The sequence below is a fragment of the Antennarius striatus genome, chromosome 2, assembly GCF_040054535.1.
Source record: "Antennarius striatus isolate MH-2024 chromosome 2, ASM4005453v1, whole genome shotgun sequence".
Lineage (NCBI taxonomy): Eukaryota > Metazoa > Chordata > Actinopteri > Lophiiformes > Antennariidae > Antennarius > Antennarius striatus.
Window position 1 is genome coordinate 19,739,828 of NC_090777.1, and position 22,618 is coordinate 19,762,445.

At 39.6% G+C, this 22,618-nt stretch overlaps 2 protein-coding genes across 6 annotated transcripts in view; both read left to right on the top strand.

Moving 5' to 3' along the window:
• Window positions 1–317: 317 nt before the first annotated feature.
• atf7a (activating transcription factor 7a) lies at window positions 318–15,893 on the top strand. Of its 5 annotated transcripts, none has more exons than XM_068343415.1 (12): window positions 318–362; window positions 5,353–5,424; window positions 8,742–8,838; window positions 9,070–9,182; window positions 9,903–10,067; window positions 10,299–10,450; window positions 10,901–10,994; window positions 11,087–11,206; window positions 11,645–11,794; window positions 12,078–12,266; window positions 12,689–12,794; window positions 12,999–15,893. In XM_068343415.1, the coding sequence occupies exons 2-12, from the start codon at window positions 5,377–5,379 to the stop codon at window positions 13,229–13,231; spliced, it is 1,467 nt and encodes a 488-aa protein (XP_068199516.1). In that variant the 5' UTR covers window positions 318–362; window positions 5,353–5,376; the 3' UTR covers window positions 13,232–15,893. The 5 variants fall into 5 exon arrangements, with proteins under 5 accessions (XP_068199516.1, XP_068199518.1, XP_068199517.1 ...); XM_068343416.1 differs by lacking the exon at window positions 318–362 and adding an exon at window positions 434–576; XM_068343414.1 differs by lacking the exon at window positions 318–362 and having other exon boundaries at window positions 5,311–5,424; window positions 12,999–13,280; window positions 13,366–15,893.
• A 1,649-nt stretch (window positions 15,894–17,542) lies between these two features.
• Window positions 17,543–22,618, top strand: part of dip2ba (disco-interacting protein 2 homolog Ba) — a 39,806-nt gene continuing 34,730 nt past the window's right edge. Inside the window, exon 1 of the mRNA XM_068327609.1 lies at window positions 17,543–17,787. Within this exon, the coding sequence (XP_068183710.1) occupies window positions 17,703–17,787 (85 nt within the window). The 5' untranslated portion in view covers window positions 17,543–17,702. The remainder of the gene's footprint in view (window positions 17,788–22,618) is intronic.

The window sequence follows — 22,618 nt, forward strand, 5'->3', positions numbered from 1 at the left end:
GAATTACAGAACCAGGTGAGTTTGAGGCCACAGCCTCATCATTACACACAGATACTGATCTTAGCTGCTTCTAATTTGCTTTTCGTTCTACAGCTGACACAAAATTAATGTCACTATTCTATAGATAAATAACTAACATAATACATGCTTAATGTAGAAAAATAGCACTTTTCACAGTGCTTATGATTTATGATTACGTTATTTTAACCAAAAGGAAAAAGAGAGTATAGTGTACAGTATTGTCACTGATGAGCGCTTTGAATGCCGGAGTTCACCGGAAATCTCGCGACATTTCGACGTCAAGGGGAGTGTCAAATTCCAAGAGAGGAGAGGAGAGCGGTGCCAGAGAGAGGGGCGCAAGGGTGAGTTTGTAAACACTTTATTACCTTTTAAATTGACCGTAGATATGTCGACAACACTTATGTATGACAGAATAACGTTCGGCGCGCCACTTTTTAGTGTTCGATAGTATTTGAACTACACGTCTGTAGAATTGTCAAAACTCTTCTAGCAGCTACACTGCTCCATTCGGACCCACTGTCTCGTTTTGCACTGGAGTGCCAGTCCGCTAACCAGGTACTTGCTAGCATTTTTCAGCTTTTGTGAGTTTGACTGTACGTAAGGCATGTAAAACACTCAAGTTGACGTCGGATATAATTAAACAAATGTCGATGTGTGTTTCTTGTAATCGCTATAACTGATAGTAGCGCTGTTATTACTTAATTCAAGTGCGAATTCGGCCTGTTGTGAACGCTAGCCACGCGAGCTAGCCATTAGTTTTTCGTGGATACAAAAAGTTGACTTTGGGTTTTGAACCAATAAGATTCATCTAACCGGCGTTATTGACGGGACCCTGAGCCTTGCATGTATGCGATGCTGTTGACTGACGTGTTTATAGCCAATTGCTGAAAGGAACAGGCGGTCTTGTTACGGGAAAAGGCAGGGCTAAGTGTGGCTGAATGTCGCCAGACGCTTAAAAAAACTTTTTCAGCCAAATTACTGTCTGGAAGAGGGGTGTAAAGTTTACACGACTTTGGAATTTTCAGAGCGAAAGTGACCCCTCTTGCATGCCCGATATCCTACAAAGATGTTTACCTGTTGGTTTCTTTCCGGTTTCATAAGTTCTAACGAGAATCTAGGCTTACACGAAGAGCCAGCGTCTGAAATAATAATGATAGTCGTAGTATTGCCATTCGAGCTATCGAACGCTCCAGGTTTCGCATCTCTATGCATGTCAACACCTTCATCAGGAATGTAGGTCATGTTTTTGGCAGAGCTGTACCTCATTCCATCACATAGAGTTACACCAGAGAAAGAGCTGCAGATACAACTTCACACACCCAAAGACATTTAAGAAATTACATTTTTTGTGTGTAGTGTAAATAGTATTCACTTCAACTCAAATATAAAAACAAAACACACGTTGTGAATAACTTTTTAATGTTGCCTGTATTTGTTAGGAATTGACATATTATGAATATTAACAAATCATTGATATCAATACTTTTTACTGAGATGTTAGTGTTTCTTAGTAAAGTCTTGATTTTAATCAGAGCACAAAGCACCAGAGGCTGTGCAGCTCTCTCGTTTTTACTGTTATACAACCGAAAGCTAGCAACAAAAGCTTGAAAAGGAGTCTGACCGCAAATGAAATCGACAGTGATTCTTGTTTAATTTTATAAAACTGCCCTGGGTCTGCTCTGCATTATACTACATTGCCTTTTTAGTTGTGCAGATGTGGATGTAAGATTTCTTTTGTTCTATTTACCGAATCTCAAGTTCACTTTAATTACTTAAAACAATGCACTGGCCGATGGACACATCCAAATACCACTGAGGTGTCACATTTACAGCTGTTGCTACAGTTGCGAACATTTCTTTCTTTCTCTCTATCTAACTGTCTGTCTGTCTGTCTGTCTGTCTGTCTGTCTGTCTGTCTGTCTGTCTGTCTGTCTGTCTGTCTGTCTGTCTGTCTGTCTGTCTGTCTGTCTGTCTGTCTACTCTATCTATCTATCTATCTATCTATCTATCTATCTATCTATCTATCTATCTATCTATCTATCTATCTATCTATCTATCTATCTATCTATCTCAAATCATCTGTCTATCTATCTTAAATAGCACTCATTTCCAATTTCTTTTTTTCAGTTGCTTACCTCTGCATGCCCCCTCCCCCTTTATTTTTATTTATTTATTTTTTTGTGGGGTCTCCCCTACCCTCTGGCAATTCAAGCCTCATATTCCAGCGTCATGGCTGCAGTGCAAGCTATTAATACAGTTTGTTTAGCCAGTTTCCTAGCAGGCTGCATCAAACACTGGATGGTTGTGGCTGATTATAGCTAGGACTCTTTCCCCTACACCTGCTGAGTCGGAGAAATCCAAGTTAACAGTGGGCAGCAGCTCAATGAGAAGGAAAGGAATTAGGACACTTTGAATACTTCCGTGTCACCTTGGATGAAAGGAGGTGAAAATAAGTGGACTTGATATCCATGGCTGAAATGAATATCAGTCCTGATGCACGAAGACTATTTATTGCAAGGAGTAAAAAAAATCTACAGAGGCAGCAAGACAAGTATGGTTGACTGATTTATTGTCCGTAACAGAGTTGAAGTTTGCATGAAGCTTTCATTTTACTGTGTACAGTAAAATGTTAAATTGCTAACGCATATATTAGTTTTATTTATGCAATAAAATAATAATAATCCTTTATTTTTGTTGATTATGCGGAGGACTACTAATAATATAGTTGTAGAATATATCTTTCAATATAGATCGTCCTTCCACAGAGCGGAGCAACAGATGACCTTAATACATTTGATTTACTCAGCTTCATTTATTGGTTTTGCAGGGATGAAATCAAAAGTGTTTTTCAATCCTTTTATCTGAAATCAATGGAGTGGATCCCACATTTCATGCATATGTCTAGCGTGTGTTCTTGAGATGTAAACTCTGAAATCAGTTTACTCTCCTCACACCAGATGTGTACATTTTCTCACTCAGTCCACACCCTTGGTATAACGAGACAGACAGAGTATCTTGTTTGCAGATCCATCTCTGGCTAAATAGACTCAGTGGATTGAAAGAGCTATGTGAGGGCCCTGGCACCAACTTGTTGCCTTTCTCCAGAGTGTGGGAGGTCTGCTTTGATCTGCACAGAGGAACTGGGCTCCTGATTGCAACATGATGCAGACCCCAGTACTCATGAAGAAATGGAGCAGAGACACAGCGGTCAGGTGTGCTACCGGCCCGGCGTTATGGGAGAGAGTTGTATTCCAGCACGGGGCTTCAGTAATCATGTGTTGGCTCATGCACAGCTGTCCTCAGCAGAGGGAGAGATGGAGGGAGGAAAATATACTGACTTCAACATCGGGAAAACTTTCAGGCATTTATGCCTCGCCAACATAATGAATAATATGTCCCACTCAATAGTGGTGGACTTCATGTTCAATCCATATTGTAGGTTTAACAGATGTGAATGTGGTCAACAACTTAGTAATAACTCAGTAATATTACAAATCTACAAATAAAACTTTTTCTTTCCAATTTGTGTAAAAGCTGTATCAACTGATTTAAAAAAAGACTAAACAAGCTTTACAAATAAGTAAAAATAGTGTAGAAGAAGAGCAGAGGCTGTCATGTTACAACTATAGTCAAAGAAAAGGTTCAGTATGGGGATCACAAAAGATATTGAAGTTTTACATGTTGAAGGTTTAGCATTAAAATAGTTTAGTTACACCCTATCCCTGCCCATGACTGTGGTTTAGGACAATCTCATTTAGTATTACAGTAGCCGTTGGCTTTTTTTCTTTATTTAACTATCTTTTTCATTTAGATATGTGTGAATGTTCACACAGCAGTGTCCTTGTTGCATGTTGGTATTGCTGCACTGTCAATGACAGCATTGTTTAATTGCTGCCAGACATCCCTTTGGAGCTTTTGAGAGAGCTGAAACATTAAAGTCCATCCCTCTCATATCTTCATTTAAATTAAAAAACCAAGATATTTTTCTGAACTTCCCAGTGCATTGAGGTTTTTTTTTTATCACTTAAGGTTGAACGATCACAAGAGGAGAAACAGAACACAAGCATGAGCATATTTTAAGCTTGACAATGCCATCCTTAGAAAGAGTCTCTTTCATGTGATGGTATCGGTAATATTTGGTTTGTTGTTGGAAAGTAAGTGGGAAAGCTTTGGTCATGTTTTCAGTGTGCCCACATTTTGAAAAATCCTTTATGGCCTCATTACATGCTGTTTTACAGCATGACCCCAATAATGTCCGTAATGTTATTCTATTACAGCATCTGGCTAGACAGTGATATTTCCTGGAATTGCCAACATTATCTTGTCTGCACAAATTTACATTCATTGCTATTCACAGTGAATACATTAGATTAATTCTTTATTCTTTAAATTGGAAGAGCTAGAACAAACCATTTTTATCCCTCCTGAATTTGAAACTGGTCTTATCTTATCTTAAGTTAATTGGGGAAAACATCTAAAAATCACTTTGTTTGAGAATAGAACTAATTTAAACTGATGTATTTTAAAAGATTATCATCACATGAAGCTTTGTAGGTTAACTGTGACACAGCCATAGATATGAGAGCTTACCCTGTTACAGCCTGGATGTATTATCGTCCTGTTATTCTAGTGCCATTTTGCACCTAGAGTAAAATGTTAGATATTGTAATTATATATTTAAATGATCAGTATCATGATGTCTTATGCCAAAAGTAGTTATAATAGTGTAAGGCTGTATTTATTCATGAACTTAGCTGCAGTAAAATGGCACAGTAGCTATTTTTTTGCTGAATGTAATGAATTTAATTATGAATTATTCAATTTCTTTCTGTAAACTTAAGACAAACATAATGACTTGAAACATATTATCAATCAATTCACAGGAAGTTGATGGAAATGGTCAAGATAGAGAATGAATGCAGAGCAGTTGAGAGAGGCTGAATGAGGGGTACAAGCAGGTAAAATGCTGGGAGGTGCTTGGGATGTGAGGGAGTGGTAATGAAAGAAGGAGGGATTGGAAGTGGGGAAATGATACAGAAGACAGGGAGATGTCTTTGTCTCAAATGTAGCTGTCCTTCTCTCTAGTCAGTGGCTCCTCATTGGCCAACCGCGATCCCCCCTGTGTGAAGGAAGTATCACCAGGGAAACTTCGTCTTGCTGCCTCTGTGCATGTTTCCCTCCTTGCCAGGGTTATTTTTAAATAGCATTCAGCTTCCTGCTCAGACTAAAGACTTCAAGCCACAGCATCCCTATTTTGTTGTTTTCTGGATTTACCAGTTCACAAATCAAGACAAAACCACAGCAATGTTCTCCTCTTCTCCCATCCCACAGTTACACTGCAAGCTCTTTGCAAAGATGGGGGACGACCGACCTTTTGTGTGTAATGCTCTCGGTTGTGGACAGGTAAGTGGTCTCCTTCTTCTGGATTTTAGGGGTGTGTGTTTGTGCCTGTGTGTGTGATGTCAGGTTTTTTTGTTTTTGTGTAAGTACTTACCAGCTCTTGACTGTAACTACCTATGTTGGAATGTAGTTTTCATCTGAAAGAAGTAAAATCAAAATATTGATCTTAGTGGAATAAAGTTCCATGTGGAAATGCGAGGTCTTGATCAAGTTGAGAAGTCTCTGGTCTCTTTGCCAAAATAAGATAACTGGCTGTGATTCATCCAGATCTCTTAATGAGTACCAGGGGAGATAGCATTCAAGCTAGCATGCTCTCTTCTGAGACTGAGCTGTCTCCTCTAGCAATGACTCACTGGAAGCTCCAGTGAGTAATCAGAGCACAGCTATTGTTTCAACCTGTCACTGTTGACTTCAAGAGCCGGCAGACACAGGTTTGAGCCACAACGGTGACTCAGCTCAGTGCCGGTAGTGTACTTGCATGCCAGTAACATTATGTTACTCTATGGGCTTGCTTGAGATCACAGCAAATTAAAATAAGTGTGTCCTAGAACTGGTCATTGTTCAGCACAGGAAGTATTATGTTTGAAATTGTGTTCAGCTGTGTTTGCTAGAGTTGGTGCTGGATTTTCTCTCTTCGGGTCTGGACAAACAATCTGTTCATGTGGTTGAGAAAATTTTTTAATTTATGAGCCAGCTTGTTTTCTGCAATCAGAAGCTTTTGTATTTGGGGAGTTATAGATTGAACAAGTAGCATGTGCCAATGAATGTAAGGATGCTGAAAAAATAAAATTACGATTTATTTCCCTGTTTAAATTTCAAAATATTATGGAAACTCATACCCTGCTCGTCTGAATCTATATTTAATGTTTGGCTGATGTAAAAAGTATTTATTTTAATTTGAAAATATTTTGATTAATTTTATTGGCAGTTGTAACAGAATAAGATGAGAAAAGTTTAAGTCTAATATTTCATCCCTGAACTCCGTTTCATCCCCTGATAAGTAACTAGCTCTGTAGCTGCTAATTGCTTCACTGTATTCATGAAGGTGCTTGCCTTGCATTGTTAACTGCTGACTTTGTGTGTTAGTTTGGTACTTGGCAGGTGACACTGTGGATTTATCAGATTTTACAATCTGATCATTTAAATTGGTTAAATTGATGATATTTGTGTTCTTCAATCATATTTTGGTTTGTACCAAAACATATTGATATTAAATGTCTGGTAACAATAACAGCAGTCCCCCCCATTATGTGATGTCCAGTATTTACTGTGTGGGGAGGGGTAATCCTAGCTGCCATACAGGAGGATTAGTTAGAGATAGTTTCCCCTGTTGCCCCCTGGTCCAGAGGAAAGAGACAAATCAGACATGTGGTTGTATTGGTGATGCTGCCTGGCAGGGCTAAAAATAAGGACCTTAGAGTTTGACTGTGTTTCCACTTCACTCTCTCACGACTGAACTTGCAGCTGCAAGGCAGTGCCTCAAAATAGGCTGCAACGAATGGTGAATAGACTGGGGCTGGAGCCAAGATTATTCCTCCTCCGTCTCTGACTGATTCACCTTGCCACTTCTCCAAATAAGTGCTGCGTCTCAGACAATGGCTGATCGTTTATAAAAGTTCAACTTGCATGTCTACCGTTGTGGTTTTCACAGCATTGTATTTGTTAATAGAAATAAATTATACACACTTTCTTTTGAGCTGTTGCCCTAAAACCAAAAATAAATCTCTTCCTTTAACCTAATATAACAGAACACAGGGCTTGTGTATATACAGTAAATATCTGGGCTTGCGCTAACCATTCACCACTTCGCCATAGGCGAAGTAAATTCCAGATTGGCTACAAGGTTTTTAGACTGTGTAGCCACAGTGGCGTTCTTATTTTTACGGAAAAAAAGGCTAAAACGTATAACTTTTTCGCTCGCTAGCGGCGCTCCCTATTTCCGCTCCCTATTTCCGCTAGCGAGCGGCACTAGTGCCACTATTTCCTTTAGCGAGCGGCGCTAGCGCCGCTACTTCCGCTAGCAAGCGCTGCTAGCGCCGCTATTTACCCATGCCGACGGAATTTAGCCAAAGCATGCCAACGGAAATAGCCGAAGTGACCCGAACGCTCCCGATCATTAAATATGCACTCGGGTCATGACCTCCTTTCGTCCAATGAAAAAACAAAAACATTGTTTTTTTACAAGCTGAACCAGCGAATTTGTGTAAGACAAGGCGAGGACGATCGATCAAAAGAATCCAGTGTTTTATAGTAGAGTTTGTGTTAAAGTCCTCATTATGAGAGGGGGTAGGAGTGGTGACAGACCGATCAGAAGGTAAATGAAAGATATTATCAATACTTGTTTGTAGTCTTAGACTTTTGTTCCCTATGACCGGCAGGAATAACCAGCAATGCATGTAAATGTGTATTCACCTCGCTTGCTATTTTTCATGCCTTTTTAAATTGAAATGAAAAATCATGTTATTGAATTAAAAATAAATAAATAAAATAAACTATGGCATACCAATGGTGGTGGTGGTCAAAGTTGAAATGTCTTCTAGTCTAAGTAAAACTTACAAGTAAACATTGAGTAATATTTTGTATGACTGTATGTTCACATAGTGAATGCAAGTTTTGAATTGTTGAACCTCACATTTATACCTGCATAAAGTAGGACAGAAATAAAGATAGTTCAGCTTGAACTGTTGACTTTAGTGTATTTTTGTAGGTAAACTGAACAGAAGATTTTGCCCTCAGACTGCAGGAAAACACTCCCCATTTTCTAAAAAATTTCCTGGGGGAGGCCCCCCGGGCCCCCTCCCTCGTCTTTCTATCTTATCCGGTTCATGAGTGTACAAAATTTGAAATTTGACCTTGACATACTTTTCTCAAGGTCAAGGTCAGCATCTCATTTTAATCCCCTTTGCTGCCTGAGTAATGTGCATTTTGTTTCATCTTTCTACCTGCAACAATTGTGAAGATATGATATGTTAAGATAACATATACGGATGGACAAACGAACACTGACACTTACAATACATCACCGCTTTGAAGCGGGATGTACTTAATAACCATAAAATAAAAATACTGCTCTAAATTTTTTTAAAACCCTTTATAAACATCAACAACAACTCAAACGAGGCCTGTTTTGTTTTTACTGTTTTGGAACTTTCATTATACCATACTGACATATGGTATAATGTATAGAATGTAGGTACCAGTAGATAATCTGACATTCATTAATGCAACAGGATATCTTGATTAAAGTGCTATAAGACAAGTAGACAATTACCCATATGTTACTTCATGTAATATGCTTACATTCATTCTGTGTTCTTCAGAGATTTACCAATGAGGACCATTTGGCTGTACACAAACACAAGCACGAGATGACGCTGAAATTTGGACCAGCCAGGACAGACTCTGTCATTATTGCAGGTATTACACGACTCTCTCCCTCTTTGTTGGGTATCCTCTACCTCCCTATGAAGATTATTCGTTCACGAGCGTTTTCCAATGCTGATCCTTCTTTTAGAGCTGTTTTGATCTCACAATCTCAAAAAAGCAGGTCCAACCACACATTGATGACATAGGTTCCTAGATATTCAGCACAATGTGTGAATCAAGTGTGAAGGTTTTAATTTGGATGGTTATTTGTGCTCCTTCCAGACCAGACACCTACTCCCACTCGCTTCCTTAAGAATTGTGAGGAGGTCGGTCTGTTCAACGAGCTGGCAAGCTCTTTCGAACAAGACGAGGATGAGAAGAGAGCAAAGAACGTGGTAAGAAAATCTTTGCTTTGATGGTAATGTTAATGTCATCTATGTATGCAAATGCTTCTGTCCCTTTGCATATTATTATGTATAAAATAGACTACAGTACTGTGAAAAGACTTGTACATTGTGACAAATTAGTTTTTACTTCCTTCTTTTCACTCAACTCTTGAGTAGTCAAAAAATCTTTGCTGAAATTCCCTCCATTTGCACTTTGTCCATGTCGGTATATGTAAATGTGACTTCATTAAAATTGTCCGGTGTTTACTGTGGTTGAAATGTCAATTCATAATATTGCAAACTGGTACTGCAGTTGTCTGGTTGAATTTATCAAGGACATCTTAATTATTTGCTGTTATTTTATCCTTCATTGAGGATAACATGGTGGCACAGTGGGTAGCATTGTCATCTCACAGCAAGAAGGTTCTGGGTTTGATTCCTTTTTGTGTGGAGTTTGTATTGTCTTCCCTTGTCTACATGGGTTCTGTCCGTGTTCTCAGGCTTCCTCCCATCTCCAGAACCATAAATTGATCAATTCTAATTGATCGTAGGTGTGAGTGGGGATAAGTTCCATCAAAACCTGTGACCCACAAGGCCGAAACGCGGCTAAAAACGAGACGATTACGGTCTTCTCGTCTTCAAGAAGATGGATGGACGGATGGATGGATGGGTGGGTGGATGGATGAGCATATTGAACTGTCTCTGTGTCATTGTCTTTGTTTGTCTCAGCTTCCTGCTCCAAACTCTGTGGCTTTGGACATGAGTCTGCCCACAACATCGGACAGAAAGGTGAAGAAAGAATCACCAGTAGAGGTCGACTCCTCTCCACCAGACAGTCCTCAGTCGGTCTCTGGAAGATCAGAGAACAGCAGGGAGCCTCCGGCTAAAGGAAAGGTGGGAGCAGACATGGGAGGAGGAGTGATGCATTATTATATAATGAAGGTGGTGGGGCCTTAATGCGATGTAGAATGAGTATGGCACACGTTGCACTTCAGTATTGGAAATGAATAGTATTGTCTTTTCCTAAGCTATGTGATGCCTGACATTTTGAAACTAGTTGTTGTTGAGTTGTTTGTTTTGGTGTAAGCCATTTTTAACTCTTTAACATAACTGTTGTTCACCAAGGACACACCACCACGGAGTTCAGCCCCCACCCCAACTATTGTGCGTCCAGGTTCCCTCCCGCTGCACTTAGGCTTTGATGCTCTTCAGCCCACCATGCCGTCACCCACCTCCGTCATCACACAAGCACCACCCTCTAATCGTACCAGTCTAGGGTGAGTAAAGCTCAACTTCTGCAATCTTAACTCCTCTTTTAGGCCATCCTGTAGGATTTTTTTTGAAAACACATTTTCCACATGTGACATCATATTATGACAATATAACATGTTAGGACTAAAATCTGTTGTATTAATCACATATCTCCACCTGCCTTCTCCCCTCCATGCTAGGGTTGAGGATTTGTTCTACTCGAAGAAACTAGACTTTCAAAGTACAAAGAAAGATGTGAATTATGATTATCCCTGAATCTGAATCTTTGCATGTATCTACTGAAATTTTTTTGTGTGTGTGCGTGTTTATGCTTTTGGATGTAACTGTGAATTTAGAGGCTTAAAAGTGGATACGTTTTTTGTAGCAAGAGACAGTTGCTGTACACAAACTTGAGAATTCATACAGACAAAACTGAACCTCTTGCTCCGCTGGCTTTCTGTTGTTCGTATGTTTAGTTCACCGACTAGCCACTATCCGATGATGATGCTTCCATCTGGACAGGCAGTGCCTGTGCTCCCTGGCCCAGGGCACATGCCCTCTGTCATTAATGTAAGGCTGACCTAAAATTATTCTTTGATTTAAAGTTGTCTCAAGTTAATATATGTTAATGTATACATGTGTTTGTCTTGAATGGTCTTTAGCTTGCCCGACCCATGTGCATGGTACCCAACATTCCTGGAATCCCTGGTCCTCCTCTGGGAGGTAGCAGTAGCGGCTCCAGCTCCCCCTCTGGCTATAGCATCCACTCAGAGGCCAAGATGGTCAGTATTAGATTAGCTCTCTATTTTTATCATTTTATTTCTTATTTTTCTCCCTCCGGCCTTCTTCTGTTCTGTCTTAGATTGTTAGTCATATGAATTTCAGCTGCATTTACTTATTTATTGCAGCCTCACACCACAACAATATAATTTGTATAGAATTTATGATACAGGTAAGTACATCCAGAGCTTTGTACAAGTTCACCCAATTGATTGTATTTCAATTTCAAATTTGGTTGATTATTGTTTACAGAAATGCAAATAACAATGTATTCATGGAAATGAAAACTAGTGTTTTGTTTTTTGAGCATAATGTCAGTACTTCCTTTGCCTTTTATTTCTTATATCTTTCTTGGTTTTATAAAGTATTTTCTTGAATACTTGCTCCACTTTCTCTGTGTTGTGACATTGGGGTGATGTCGTATCATTGTTCCGCTGTAGCGTCTGAAGGCTGCGCTGTCCCAGCAGAGCCCATCAGGACACAGTATGGGGATCTTGGCGATGGGCAGCAGCCCCATGGTGCCTCATAGGGCAGAGCAGGGCCAGCTGCTTGTCCAGCACCCAGATGCCCCATCACCCGCACAACCTCAGGTAAACTGTCATCTACTATATCATAACATTCAGTAGCGATGTCTCTCAGATTTCGAAAAATCAGAAAAACTATCAAAAGTAACTGAACAACTTTACGTGACAAATCATCTCATGGTAATGTATAAAACAGAGACTGAACTTCTTCGAAGGAAATAATATAATCTCATGTGAAAAAAAATTATGAAACTATGACTCACACTTCCCTTGTATCGCTCATCTGCCTTCTTCTCCCATGTGATTGCTCACTGTTTCTCTCTCAACCTGCCCCCCGTTGTTCCTCTAGGTATCTCCAGCACAGCCTACAGGTGGGCGTCGGCGGCGGACAGTAGATGATGACCCAGATGAGCGACGGCAGCGCTTCCTTGAGAGGAATCGGGCTGCGGCATCGCGCTGCAGACAGAAGCGCAAGATATGGGTCAGTTCCTTAGAAAAGAAGGCTGAGGAGCTCTGCACTCTGAATGTCTCGCTGTCGGTGAGTAGGCTTTGAATTGGTGTGTGGGCCTGAAATGTGGCCTGTGTTAATATGAGGATACTTCATATTTGTAGAAGTTTGTGAGGTGTTTTCCAGGTTTAGGGTAATTTTACTAATGGGTGAGATTGCAGAACCTATAACTATGGAATGTATTACAGCTTATTTCACATCTTTCTAATGTTATGTGATTGTTTCAGATTATTTTTGCACAATATGACTACTTCTGTACTTAGTGCTGAACTGAAGTGGAAACCAGACTTCTTACAATTTTAGAGAATTTCTTAGCTCAAAAACATAAAAAAAATGCAAAATTAGTTCTCCAAATTTGAGTTTAATCAATTTTCTTTAGACTTAACTTCAAACTATCCTGAGAACTTATGGAACTGAATAATTTTTTACATTTTCATGTTCTGATCCTTCAGAATGAAGTGTCTCTGCTACGAAATGAGGTGGCACATTTGAAGCAGTTGCTTCTGGCCCACAAGGACTGTCCTGTGACCACTTTACAGAAGAAGACCGCCTATCTAGGTGAACCCTCCATAATTACACCATGTTACTGACTCATGATGATTGTAAGATACTGATAAATATCTACTTAACAAAGAAGATACTGTATGCAGTTTTGCCGTAAGGCTGCTGTAAAGCTGCTGTTTTTCCTCATATTCAATATTTTCAGTGAAAGCATTTTCTGGTTTATCTGTTTTTTTAAAATATATTTTTCTTTCTTTGTAGCTGCAGAAGAGAGCATGAGAGACACCTCAGAGCCCACTGGTTCTCCTGCCCCAGTGATCCAGCACAGCTCTTTGGCACCCAGCCCCTCTGTTGGGCAAAATGGTCTTAGCTCAAGGGCAGCAGCTGAGGCCATGGCGATGTCTGTTCTCGCGGGAATGGGCCAGCAGCAGAGGGCCGAGAGTGGACCCTCTCACATTATCATGGCTGCACAGTCTCAATCTGCTGCCAGATGATGAGTGATGCTATCATGGCCAAGATTTGGCTCACACTTGTCACCCTAGGGTAAAATAGAGCAATGGACCCACCCAACATACACAACTTCCCCTATCTTGTCCAGTTTTTAGATTTACACCTTCCTCCCTTGCAGGGGTCCTCTGCTCCCTCGGACCCTCCTGTAGAGCCATCATGCTGTGGCCTGGAGCTCAGCAGCAGCCTTCTGGGAATGGACTGAGATTTTAAGAGCGCTTCCTGTTCACTTTGCCATAGACTACAGGGGCTGGACTCCAACCTCCAATCCCCATTTTTCCTCTGTGCCTCCCCACTCATTTCCACCCTTATTTGGAATGACTCCTCACTTGACTGTAGGACTGCATTGCTTTGAATGTACTGTTGTAATGAACTTCCCATATGGACACCCGCCCCTCATGTACACCGATGTTATGCAGGTGTTTCATAAATGCTCTTGATCAAATCATGCACCAAACAACAGACAGGGCTTTACACTGTTTTCAGCAGGAAATTGTGCCTTGTGCTCCCAGACCTTTTCATCCATGTTCACACCCACACGCCACCATATCACATGTCCTGTACATCCTTAGCTGTAAAGATACAGCAGTCATCTAGACATCAGTCACTCAGAGCTCAAGTATTTACCCAAAACCTTTTGTAAATGGTTCCACGTCCAGGTGATCACAACACAGACCCAAAAACCTTACCTCATTTACATCCTTTATGATAGAATTGATTAACTGTTTGTGTGATTGGCTCTGTTTGTATGTATTTATGTACATCAGAACATAGCAGTTTGCCTACTCCTGCTGTGACCTGTTCATAGCTGGGTTTTTAGCATGTGACGTTTTCTATTTGGGTGTTATATTGTTGATACAGTATGTGCAGCTATATTTTTTTGATTTATTGGCACATCCTCCCAGATTAGTCCACAGAACCAAAATATGTTGGATTGACTGAGTGTTACCTTATAATTTGTTTGGTTAAGCAATAGCTTTTCTGATCTTAAGGGAAGTCAACTTCTCTCCTCCCGACTCTCCTCTAAAACAGACAGTTTTCCTGTTTATTGGTTTATAGGTGGTTTTATGTTCAATTTTACATGGGACTATTCTGGTGACTGTTCCTCTGTGTGGGCTTACTGTAACTGTTATTTTCACACTTTTCAGGATGGTTGCACATCCATGTTCCTCGTTGGAAGTGCGATAAACCCGTTAGTCTTTTCGCTATTTACCAAACCTAAACTAAGCCATAATGACAACAGATAAGATATCTGAATCTCCAAAGACCACCTGGTGCTGGTGGGCACTTATTCTGTGACAGGACATTAACAGCCTGACTGTTATTTTGTGATTCAGAAGTCACAATTAAGTAATCTACTCTATATCACTGCTTATTTCTTGCACATGCTTGTTACACATCATGTAATATTTTGCCTTACAATCACATTTGTGCCTCAGATATCCTCATTTTAATTAGATCTGCCCATTTGAAAAACAATTAAATGAAACAGCCAATGAGAATAAAGGATTAAGTGGTTTCTTACTGGTTCATCAAATCTCTTCAAACTAAGGGTTAGTTGAACTGTCCATTTTTGTTGGTTCCAGTAAAGACACTGGACAACAGAGACAAACAAAGCATTTCATCCATCACCAGTAAAAGCTTTGAGGGAGAAGAAAACAATTAATGTGTTTGTTGATAAATCCCACCACAGTACTTATAATACAAAGATATCTCTACATAGACACAAAAACATGTTTGCTTTTTGTTTTTCCTGTATATTTTCCTGTCTTTTGTCTGATTGTATCACGTATTTACAAAATGTGATATTTCAAAAACAAGGTATCCGCATTATTTGACACACTAAATAATGCAAGTTTATTGTTACTTTGTGTTTCTATTCATTTCAAGTTTTGCAGTTCTCTTGGTCTTTTCAGGGATGTCAGATCCTTTTTTAAATATATTATCTGTACTGTATACATAAATGGGAACTTTCTCAGCACCTTTCACCTTTGACTGAACCTCTTGTCCTATAGTCCCAATGGCGACCCTGACATGTTGTTGTATTTTGGAACTGGCACTATATTTGCCTGGCAGTCCCTAATCGACATTTGTTCATATGAAATGAAAATTTATACTATATTTAGCTTTCATGATCTCATGTAATGTCATTGACACATTTTCTGTAATTTCATGTGTTCTTTTGTTGTGTGCTATTTTCAGCACCACACAACCTTTCATCATAACACTTCTGATTGTAATAATAAATAGAGAAACTAATTTCTTTAACCCAGGCTCTGTTTGCGTAGAGAAATGTAATTAGTCCTTTCTTAAAAAGAAATTTACCTTTACTGTAGTTTAAGGATGAATTTGGTATTGTGTTTTGGCTGTCCTAACTTATTATTTTAATTGGTCAACTAACTATTGTCATCACAATTATCTTGATGTTTCCAAGAATTGTTGATTTAATGAAAAATGCGACAATGTTTAAAGTTTTACGTCATGTTTTATGGTTTTCACACTCCCACTGTTGAACTAACGATTTCAGAAATTGTTCTTGTACTGTACATATCTGTACCATATGAATATATTTACTTTTACATGCATGTCCAAGTGGATTATTATGAACACTTACATTTTTGCAGTTTTAATTAAAGAAACTACATCTTACTGAGCATTTATTAAGTTATTTTTTGTTAGTTATCAGTCTGAATTAATTCTATAAATTATCTGTAATCTTACACAACAACTGGAGACCTTAAGTTAGTCGATGTTGTATTAAATGAGGAAGTGTATGAGAGAATATACTCGACGTAGCACTTTAACATGGAAAATAACACAGAAGATATGATCAAACATGATTACATTTCTTACTTAGATTTTTCACATTTATTTTAGTTTTTGGGATCATTTATTTCTTGGCCTTACCTATTTGTGCATATTAAAACGAAAATGCGTATAACATCAAATGCATACAGTATATGAGATGTAAGTGAACATCTGCTTTTGGAAAATGTGCCAATTCAGCTTGTGGTTAAAACCCAACCGAAAGATTACATCAGTTCAAACTGTTTTTGGTCATGCTTTGAAACTTCCATTTATACAACATTAATGTGACAAGCTTTATACCAAAGTTTTACAGTGCGGAATTTTCAGACCTGCAGGCCAAGGACCAGACAGTGCGAATGCCTCAAAGACCTTTTGAAGAGACTATGCGTACCACCATCAAAATATGGTTCTGAAAGTGTTCTCTAATATTATTATGTGCAAGCATTCTTACATTGACCTGCAATGGTGTCCTCGAACTGAAATAGTTTTGTGCGCCCTACTTAAAACTTCTTGGGTCCTACCCATTTTACTGTAACACACTACAGCTAAAACTACTAGTTTACTGACTATTTAAGGAATTAAGCATGGACTGTTTTGTTCCATTAAAAAAAATAAATTAAGGATACACCCCAAACACTTTGTGATAGCAGCTTACTGTGGGGATGACGACTTCATCTGTATAATAACACATTCATATATACATACATTCATCTTGAGTACCCTCTTCTTCCGCTGTTACAGGTGGTGGGGTTGCTGATGTCGATCCAGGTGGACTTGGGCCATGAGGCAGGGTACACTCCCGGCGTTACGCCAGTGCACTGCGGAGCCACATGAAGGAAAGTGTGTAATAATATTGTAAATTTAATTTATTTATGGACATTTGGACTAAATAAAGACATTTGAAGACCACCTTAATAAACCTGACTTTTAATGACCATTCCTTGTTATTTTCAGTGATGTTATAGTTCATTCAAATAGGAAAATAAATATAGATCCCACTTCTACAATCCACACATGTCATTTGTTCAATATTATATTGTATGCTCTAGGTACGAGCAGGCCTAATCGTAATAACTGTCAAAGTTTGAATGTGGGTGAACGTTTATTATTTATTGTGTAAAGTGACAGTAATATATATATATATATATATATATATACAATTAATGAACAGTGAATTTCGTGTTTTTGAGCCCCCCGTGAAATTGCCTGCTTTGCTGTTTTTGAGTTCAAATCCGTCTTTAATTAGAAAAACTTTTTCTTCCCTCACGAGCCACGTGAAAAATCCTTTGTCTCTCCAAATAATGAAGTTCCTGAAATTCATTGAAACGTCAATATCAATAATAGTTTGTGATTTCGATGGATGGACACTAGAGGGCGCAACAGTGTCGTCATGTTTCCCGACTGAGACGCGATGAATTAACGTCCACGCGAGGTGAATGCGGTCACGTGACCGCTCGTTGCCGCTGGTGAGTTTTACCCATTATGGCGGAGGGGCCAGTCGCACGGATGGACCGTCTCTTCCACTCTGATGATTGTTTTGTGTCTTGAAGGAGGCCGAGTCATTTTTCTTTTTCTTTTTTTTTAATTTTCAGCAGTAGCTTAGTCTTTTTTCCCCCCTACTAGGCTGCTTTCGCATTTATTGACGAAGTCATGGCAGACCACGGCGTGGATTTGTCCGCCCTGCCAAAAGAGGTTAGAGACCAATTGGCGGAGTTGGATCTGGAGCTGTCTGAAGGTAACACTGAAGGAGGGGAGGGGGTGATGGGGGTGCTATAGCACATTTTCAAGCTAGCTGTGTCTCTCAGCTGTCTGGGCGAAATAGCATCGATTTAACCGGCATTTTCCCGCATCCAATTCTACTTTACGTTTAGAATAAATTGAATAAGCTCACACCGGAACTCAACTTGTGCCATCTAGTTAGCTTATTATTTGCTAATACAGGATGTTGGTCTACATGCTAGCACGAGGAAGAGAAGGGCTTTCATTCCATTTCCTTCTGAACAGTATGAAACAAAACGTCAATTTAAAGACGTACCATTGTGCCAGACCTCCTCATTTGCTTTTCGTGTGAATGTCAACGCTGTAGCTCAGTGTGTGTACGTGTGAGAAGCTGTACACTCTGTGATGGCCAGAGGCAAGGTCTGGCTATCAGGGTTGACCCTTTCACCTGTCCTGATGTTTTAGTTCTTCATATGTCAGGACTTTGATTTACCTCTGAACACTGTTAGGCACCTGATTTTCAGGCTTCACTTCAAAATGTTCTCACTAAAACTGTGAGTCACTGTGACAAATGTCTAAGTGTAATGACAGGGCCTGTAGTCATCATCTCCTTTGGTGCCATGTGAAGGTACAGTCTGTTGTGAAAGACTGTCATTAATGATCAAACCTAGGTGAGGAGAACAGCCTTGTATTCGTGTGTAAACCTGCAATTACTAGAATTACAGGTTTACCTACCTGCAGTACTCATCCTGCGCTACCCTCTGAGCTGTGTCAGGTGCACCTGTGCATGTGTTCATACTCACTGCTGTAGTGAACCTAGATGGGTGATGGATGTAAATATTATACATTACAAATATTAACAACATTCATTCTTCTTAAGCATACAGCAAACCTCCCCCTCCCCCTGGAGCAGCTGTTAGCTCTTACCATGCTCTGCACCTATTGACACCCACTGTCACATCCCTGATGGCATCTCCCTGCCCCTCGTTTCATAACACCTAGGTGACATTCTTCAAGTGAAGGTGACCGCTCATTCTCTCCTTACCAATGCTGATTTGCATTTGATTATTTTGGGGAGATGATATGATTTTTGAAAATTATTGTTAAGATATTTTTCCACCCATGTTTTCTTTCACCCACCAGTATTGATCCACTTTTATGATTCTTTACAAATGCAAGTTAACTTGGCTTACAAAAAACTTGGATAACATGCTTGATTTTTATTTTGCAGATGCATTTCTGTGGTGTTCTATGATTTGCAGTCATATTGAAAACTGACTGAGATAACTTGGTCTTTGGTTGGGCTGACCTATTTTAGAGTTAATTTATAGTCCTGGTTTTGGATGACACAGCCCAATAATTATATTCGTGATAACATTTTCCACCACAGTTATGTCGCAGATCATTTTTTTGGGTTGGTGTGTGTGTTTGAGTGTAATTAGCCTACACACACACACACACACAGACACATACTGATACATATACATATATGCAGTGCGAATCAACGCTCGCGACTTCACCTCATCGCAGATTTTTGGTAGACAGTCACTTGATATTGTATGTGCATTTTATTGGCCGACAGCATCCGGAAGTGTACTCCGTTCTGTGAGTCTTGGACTTACATGAGACACAATGTGCTTTAAAAAGTTGATAAGAGTGTTGGAAAAGGTAATACAGATAGAAGGTGGTTTAATATCAGTATGGGGAGGGTTCAGTTTGTGGATCTATCGCGGAATTTGTTAATCACGTGTGGTTCCTGGAACACATTAACCGTGAGGAAGGAGGGCACACTGTATATACAGTATATGGAAAAAAGTATATGTACATATGTTTATGCATACACACGTGTGTGTGTGTGTGTGTGTGTGTGTGTGTGTGTGTGTGTGTGTGTGTGTGTGACCATTACTATTTACTTTGACTATCCAATTAGCATCCCTCAGATTTTGTGCTTTGCTGTGATTTTACCTCATTGTGAGGAAGAAGCACTTTAGCTAGAAATAGCTAGAAGGAGGCACTTCTGATTCATTATTTTATTTCTCAGTAAATAGGCATAACCTGCTTATGATGATATATTAAGGTAAACATTTCCTCACTCTTGACTTTAATTAGTCGCATAACTTTGCACAGTTTCAGACAGGGTCTGTTCTGAGGACTTCTCTGTTGCCCTTTCAGGTGCTAGTCAGGAATGTAAGCCTAGAAATTAGGCTGCTGAGCAATACAATTACTGCCACAAGAAACAGTCTTACATTGACATTGTGGCTTTGTTCACACCTTGTATGTTTTAACCAAATTGAATGTCTGACAACATGACTAGTGAGATTAATGGAATGGAATTAAAGGATTCCAACCAGGCATGGAAGCTAAATATTTTCATCTTTTTTGTTCATCTCAGCTAGTTTGTCCCATTGTGTCAACATGACAACTCTTTAAAGATGATTTTTCTTTACTCCATAACGAGCCCTCCTCTGAAACATGTAGAAATGCCCGTTTCCATGTTACTTGGATAAGAACACAGGCTTGCCAAATGGCCTCTTAAAAAGCAACCCATTTTTGAAAGCCCCTTGTGACCATGGGGACACAATGGGGACCATTCAGCTGGTCTTAGCCGCTGTGGCCAGGAGCTCTGCTGTCATTTGGGCCATTCAACCAAACTCAGCCTTTGTGTGTGCGTTGGAATGCGGTGCATTTATAAGACAAAAGGGAAGGAGCTGTTGGTCAGACAAACTTGAAAAAGTTATGTCTTGTGTCCTGTTGTGGGGAGTTTTTCTCCATTCTTACCTTACCATCTTTTAGCGAGCCCAGAGTTAAAGGCCACATTGGTTTCTTTGCTGTACTAAACTACATGTTTGATGTCCAACAGCAGCTGTCAAACATGTACTTTAGCTGTATGTTGTTGCTAAATCGAGCAGAATTTCAGGCTGTTGTTCATCTGTGTATAAGAAGCTGCTGTTCCAGTGTACATTGCTAATTTGTCGTTTACATACAGATTGAAATATTTTAAATTTCCCTTTTTACTCCTGCTGGCTTGTACATCGGATATCCATGCTTGTGTGTGCATGTGTCTGTGTGGCAATACAGTCAGTGAGTTTCTGTTTACATCTCTGATCAGCGTATGCTGATAGAGATTCCAGATTATTGTGAGTTGCTTACTTTCTAAGATAATCATTCTGTGAATCAGTCAGCTAGTTTACAGATTTAGTCATGAGACTGAGGGCCCTCAGAAGAGAATATTTCTGATATTCCACAGCTTGTGTAGGACGGTCATGATGAGGTGTTGGTCGAAGCTTGATGTGTCCTCCAGGGAGAGTTTCCGCCCAGCGGGACAGGAGCTGGACTGCACTGGCAAACAAAAGAAGAAACAGGGCCTCTCAACTGATTGTATAAGAATTATAATTATCAGTTCGTTATCTCATCAGTCCAGTAACAGTTATTTCTTTATGTGACCAGTGATATTGTTTTTTTGTGTGTCTATTGAGAAGGTATTTGGGAAAATGAGGTGAGGAAAAATGAGGATGGTGATATTCAGCTAAAGCCCTTAATTTACTGGGAACATTTATAAATTTACTCATGTTTAGACAATTGATTAATATGGTTTTAGATTGTATGCATGGTGTTCTTTTTCGTTCTGCATATTAAAATGTATCATCATGTGCTTTCTAAAGAGCAAAAGCACTCAACTGATTTATTATCCTGTCTAAATTTTAAGACCCTTATAAACTCTTAAATCTAAAGCAAAATGTACTTCCACTGACACCTAAGAGTCCAGTATCCAGAAAGCATAAATCATCCTCCCTGTTGTTTCAGAGTTAATTCACAGGTCCAGACAGATACTCGGGATCTTTTGGTTTTGTGTGTCAACCCTATGTGTGCTCATCCAAATGTGCCGGTGCCATAATGCTGAATATTTAGTCATGCCTTCACTCCCCTATCCTCCTCCAGACCTGTTGTTTGCTTCATCATTAAACACCAGTAAAACGTCACAGAGTGGTGTGGGTGGGTGTGTTGGTACACGTGGTTCATTAGCATGATTTATTCTAGGTGTGCTGGAACAAGTGGAGACACGCATTGAAAAAAAAACCCTGAATTGGGTTCAGGAAGCATTGTATACTGTAGTGTACATTGTATCCCCCCCACTCACCGGACTCCAGACTTGCACATCTGTGGTGTGGGAACAGTAGCAGATACTTAACCTATTGGACAAGTGTGCTTCTGATGTGAGGAAAATGGGAAAATTCATTGATATTCTTAAGGGTTGTTATTGATTTACATGTTTTTTCCAACATAATGTTCTGATGACCTGGTGTCTTACCTGGGGTGTACCCCACCTTTCACCTGTAGTCACCTGGGATAGGCTTCAGTAGACCAGTGACCCTCTAGGTGGATTAGCGGCTGTACCAGAAAATGGATGGATAGATACCATTAAATGAAAAAGACCTTAGTTATTTTATCACAACCTTAGACCACACAATGATAGTATGTATGATCTTATTGTATTATTACACAGCTCCAGTGTCAGGAAACAAGAAACAAATGTCAGCATTAATGAGTAAATAGTGGATTTCAGTATCTTATGGTTTTCTGACATCAACAACTCAAAGTATGGTCTTCATCCTGTTATCTAAAAATATCTTAAAATGATAGACTGCCTAAGAAGAAACATTTTCCTGAAAATTTAGGCTGATAGCAGCTGAAAATGATTTACTGCTGTCCAAATGCATTTCAATTGGTCTCGTCTGATGGTCCCTCCTTCTGCTAAAAAACTTATCGAGAGGGCTGGACTCGCTGAAGTAATGCTGTTGATTGCCCAACAACTTTCACATTAAACTCGTGACTAATATTCACGCATT

Coding starts and splice junctions, on each gene's coding strand:
- atf7a (XM_068343413.1), top strand. CDS start 5,326: ATGTTCTCCTCTTCTCCCATCCCACAGTTACACTGCAAGCTCTTTGCA. Junction 9,183..9,902: donor AGAAGAGAGCAAAGAACGTG/GTAAGAAAATCT, acceptor TGTTTGTCTCAG/CTTCCTGCTCCAAACTCTGT. Junction 12,795..12,998: donor GAAGAAGACCGCCTATCTAG/GTGAACCCTCCA, acceptor CTTTCTTTGTAG/CTGCAGAAGAGAGCATGAGA.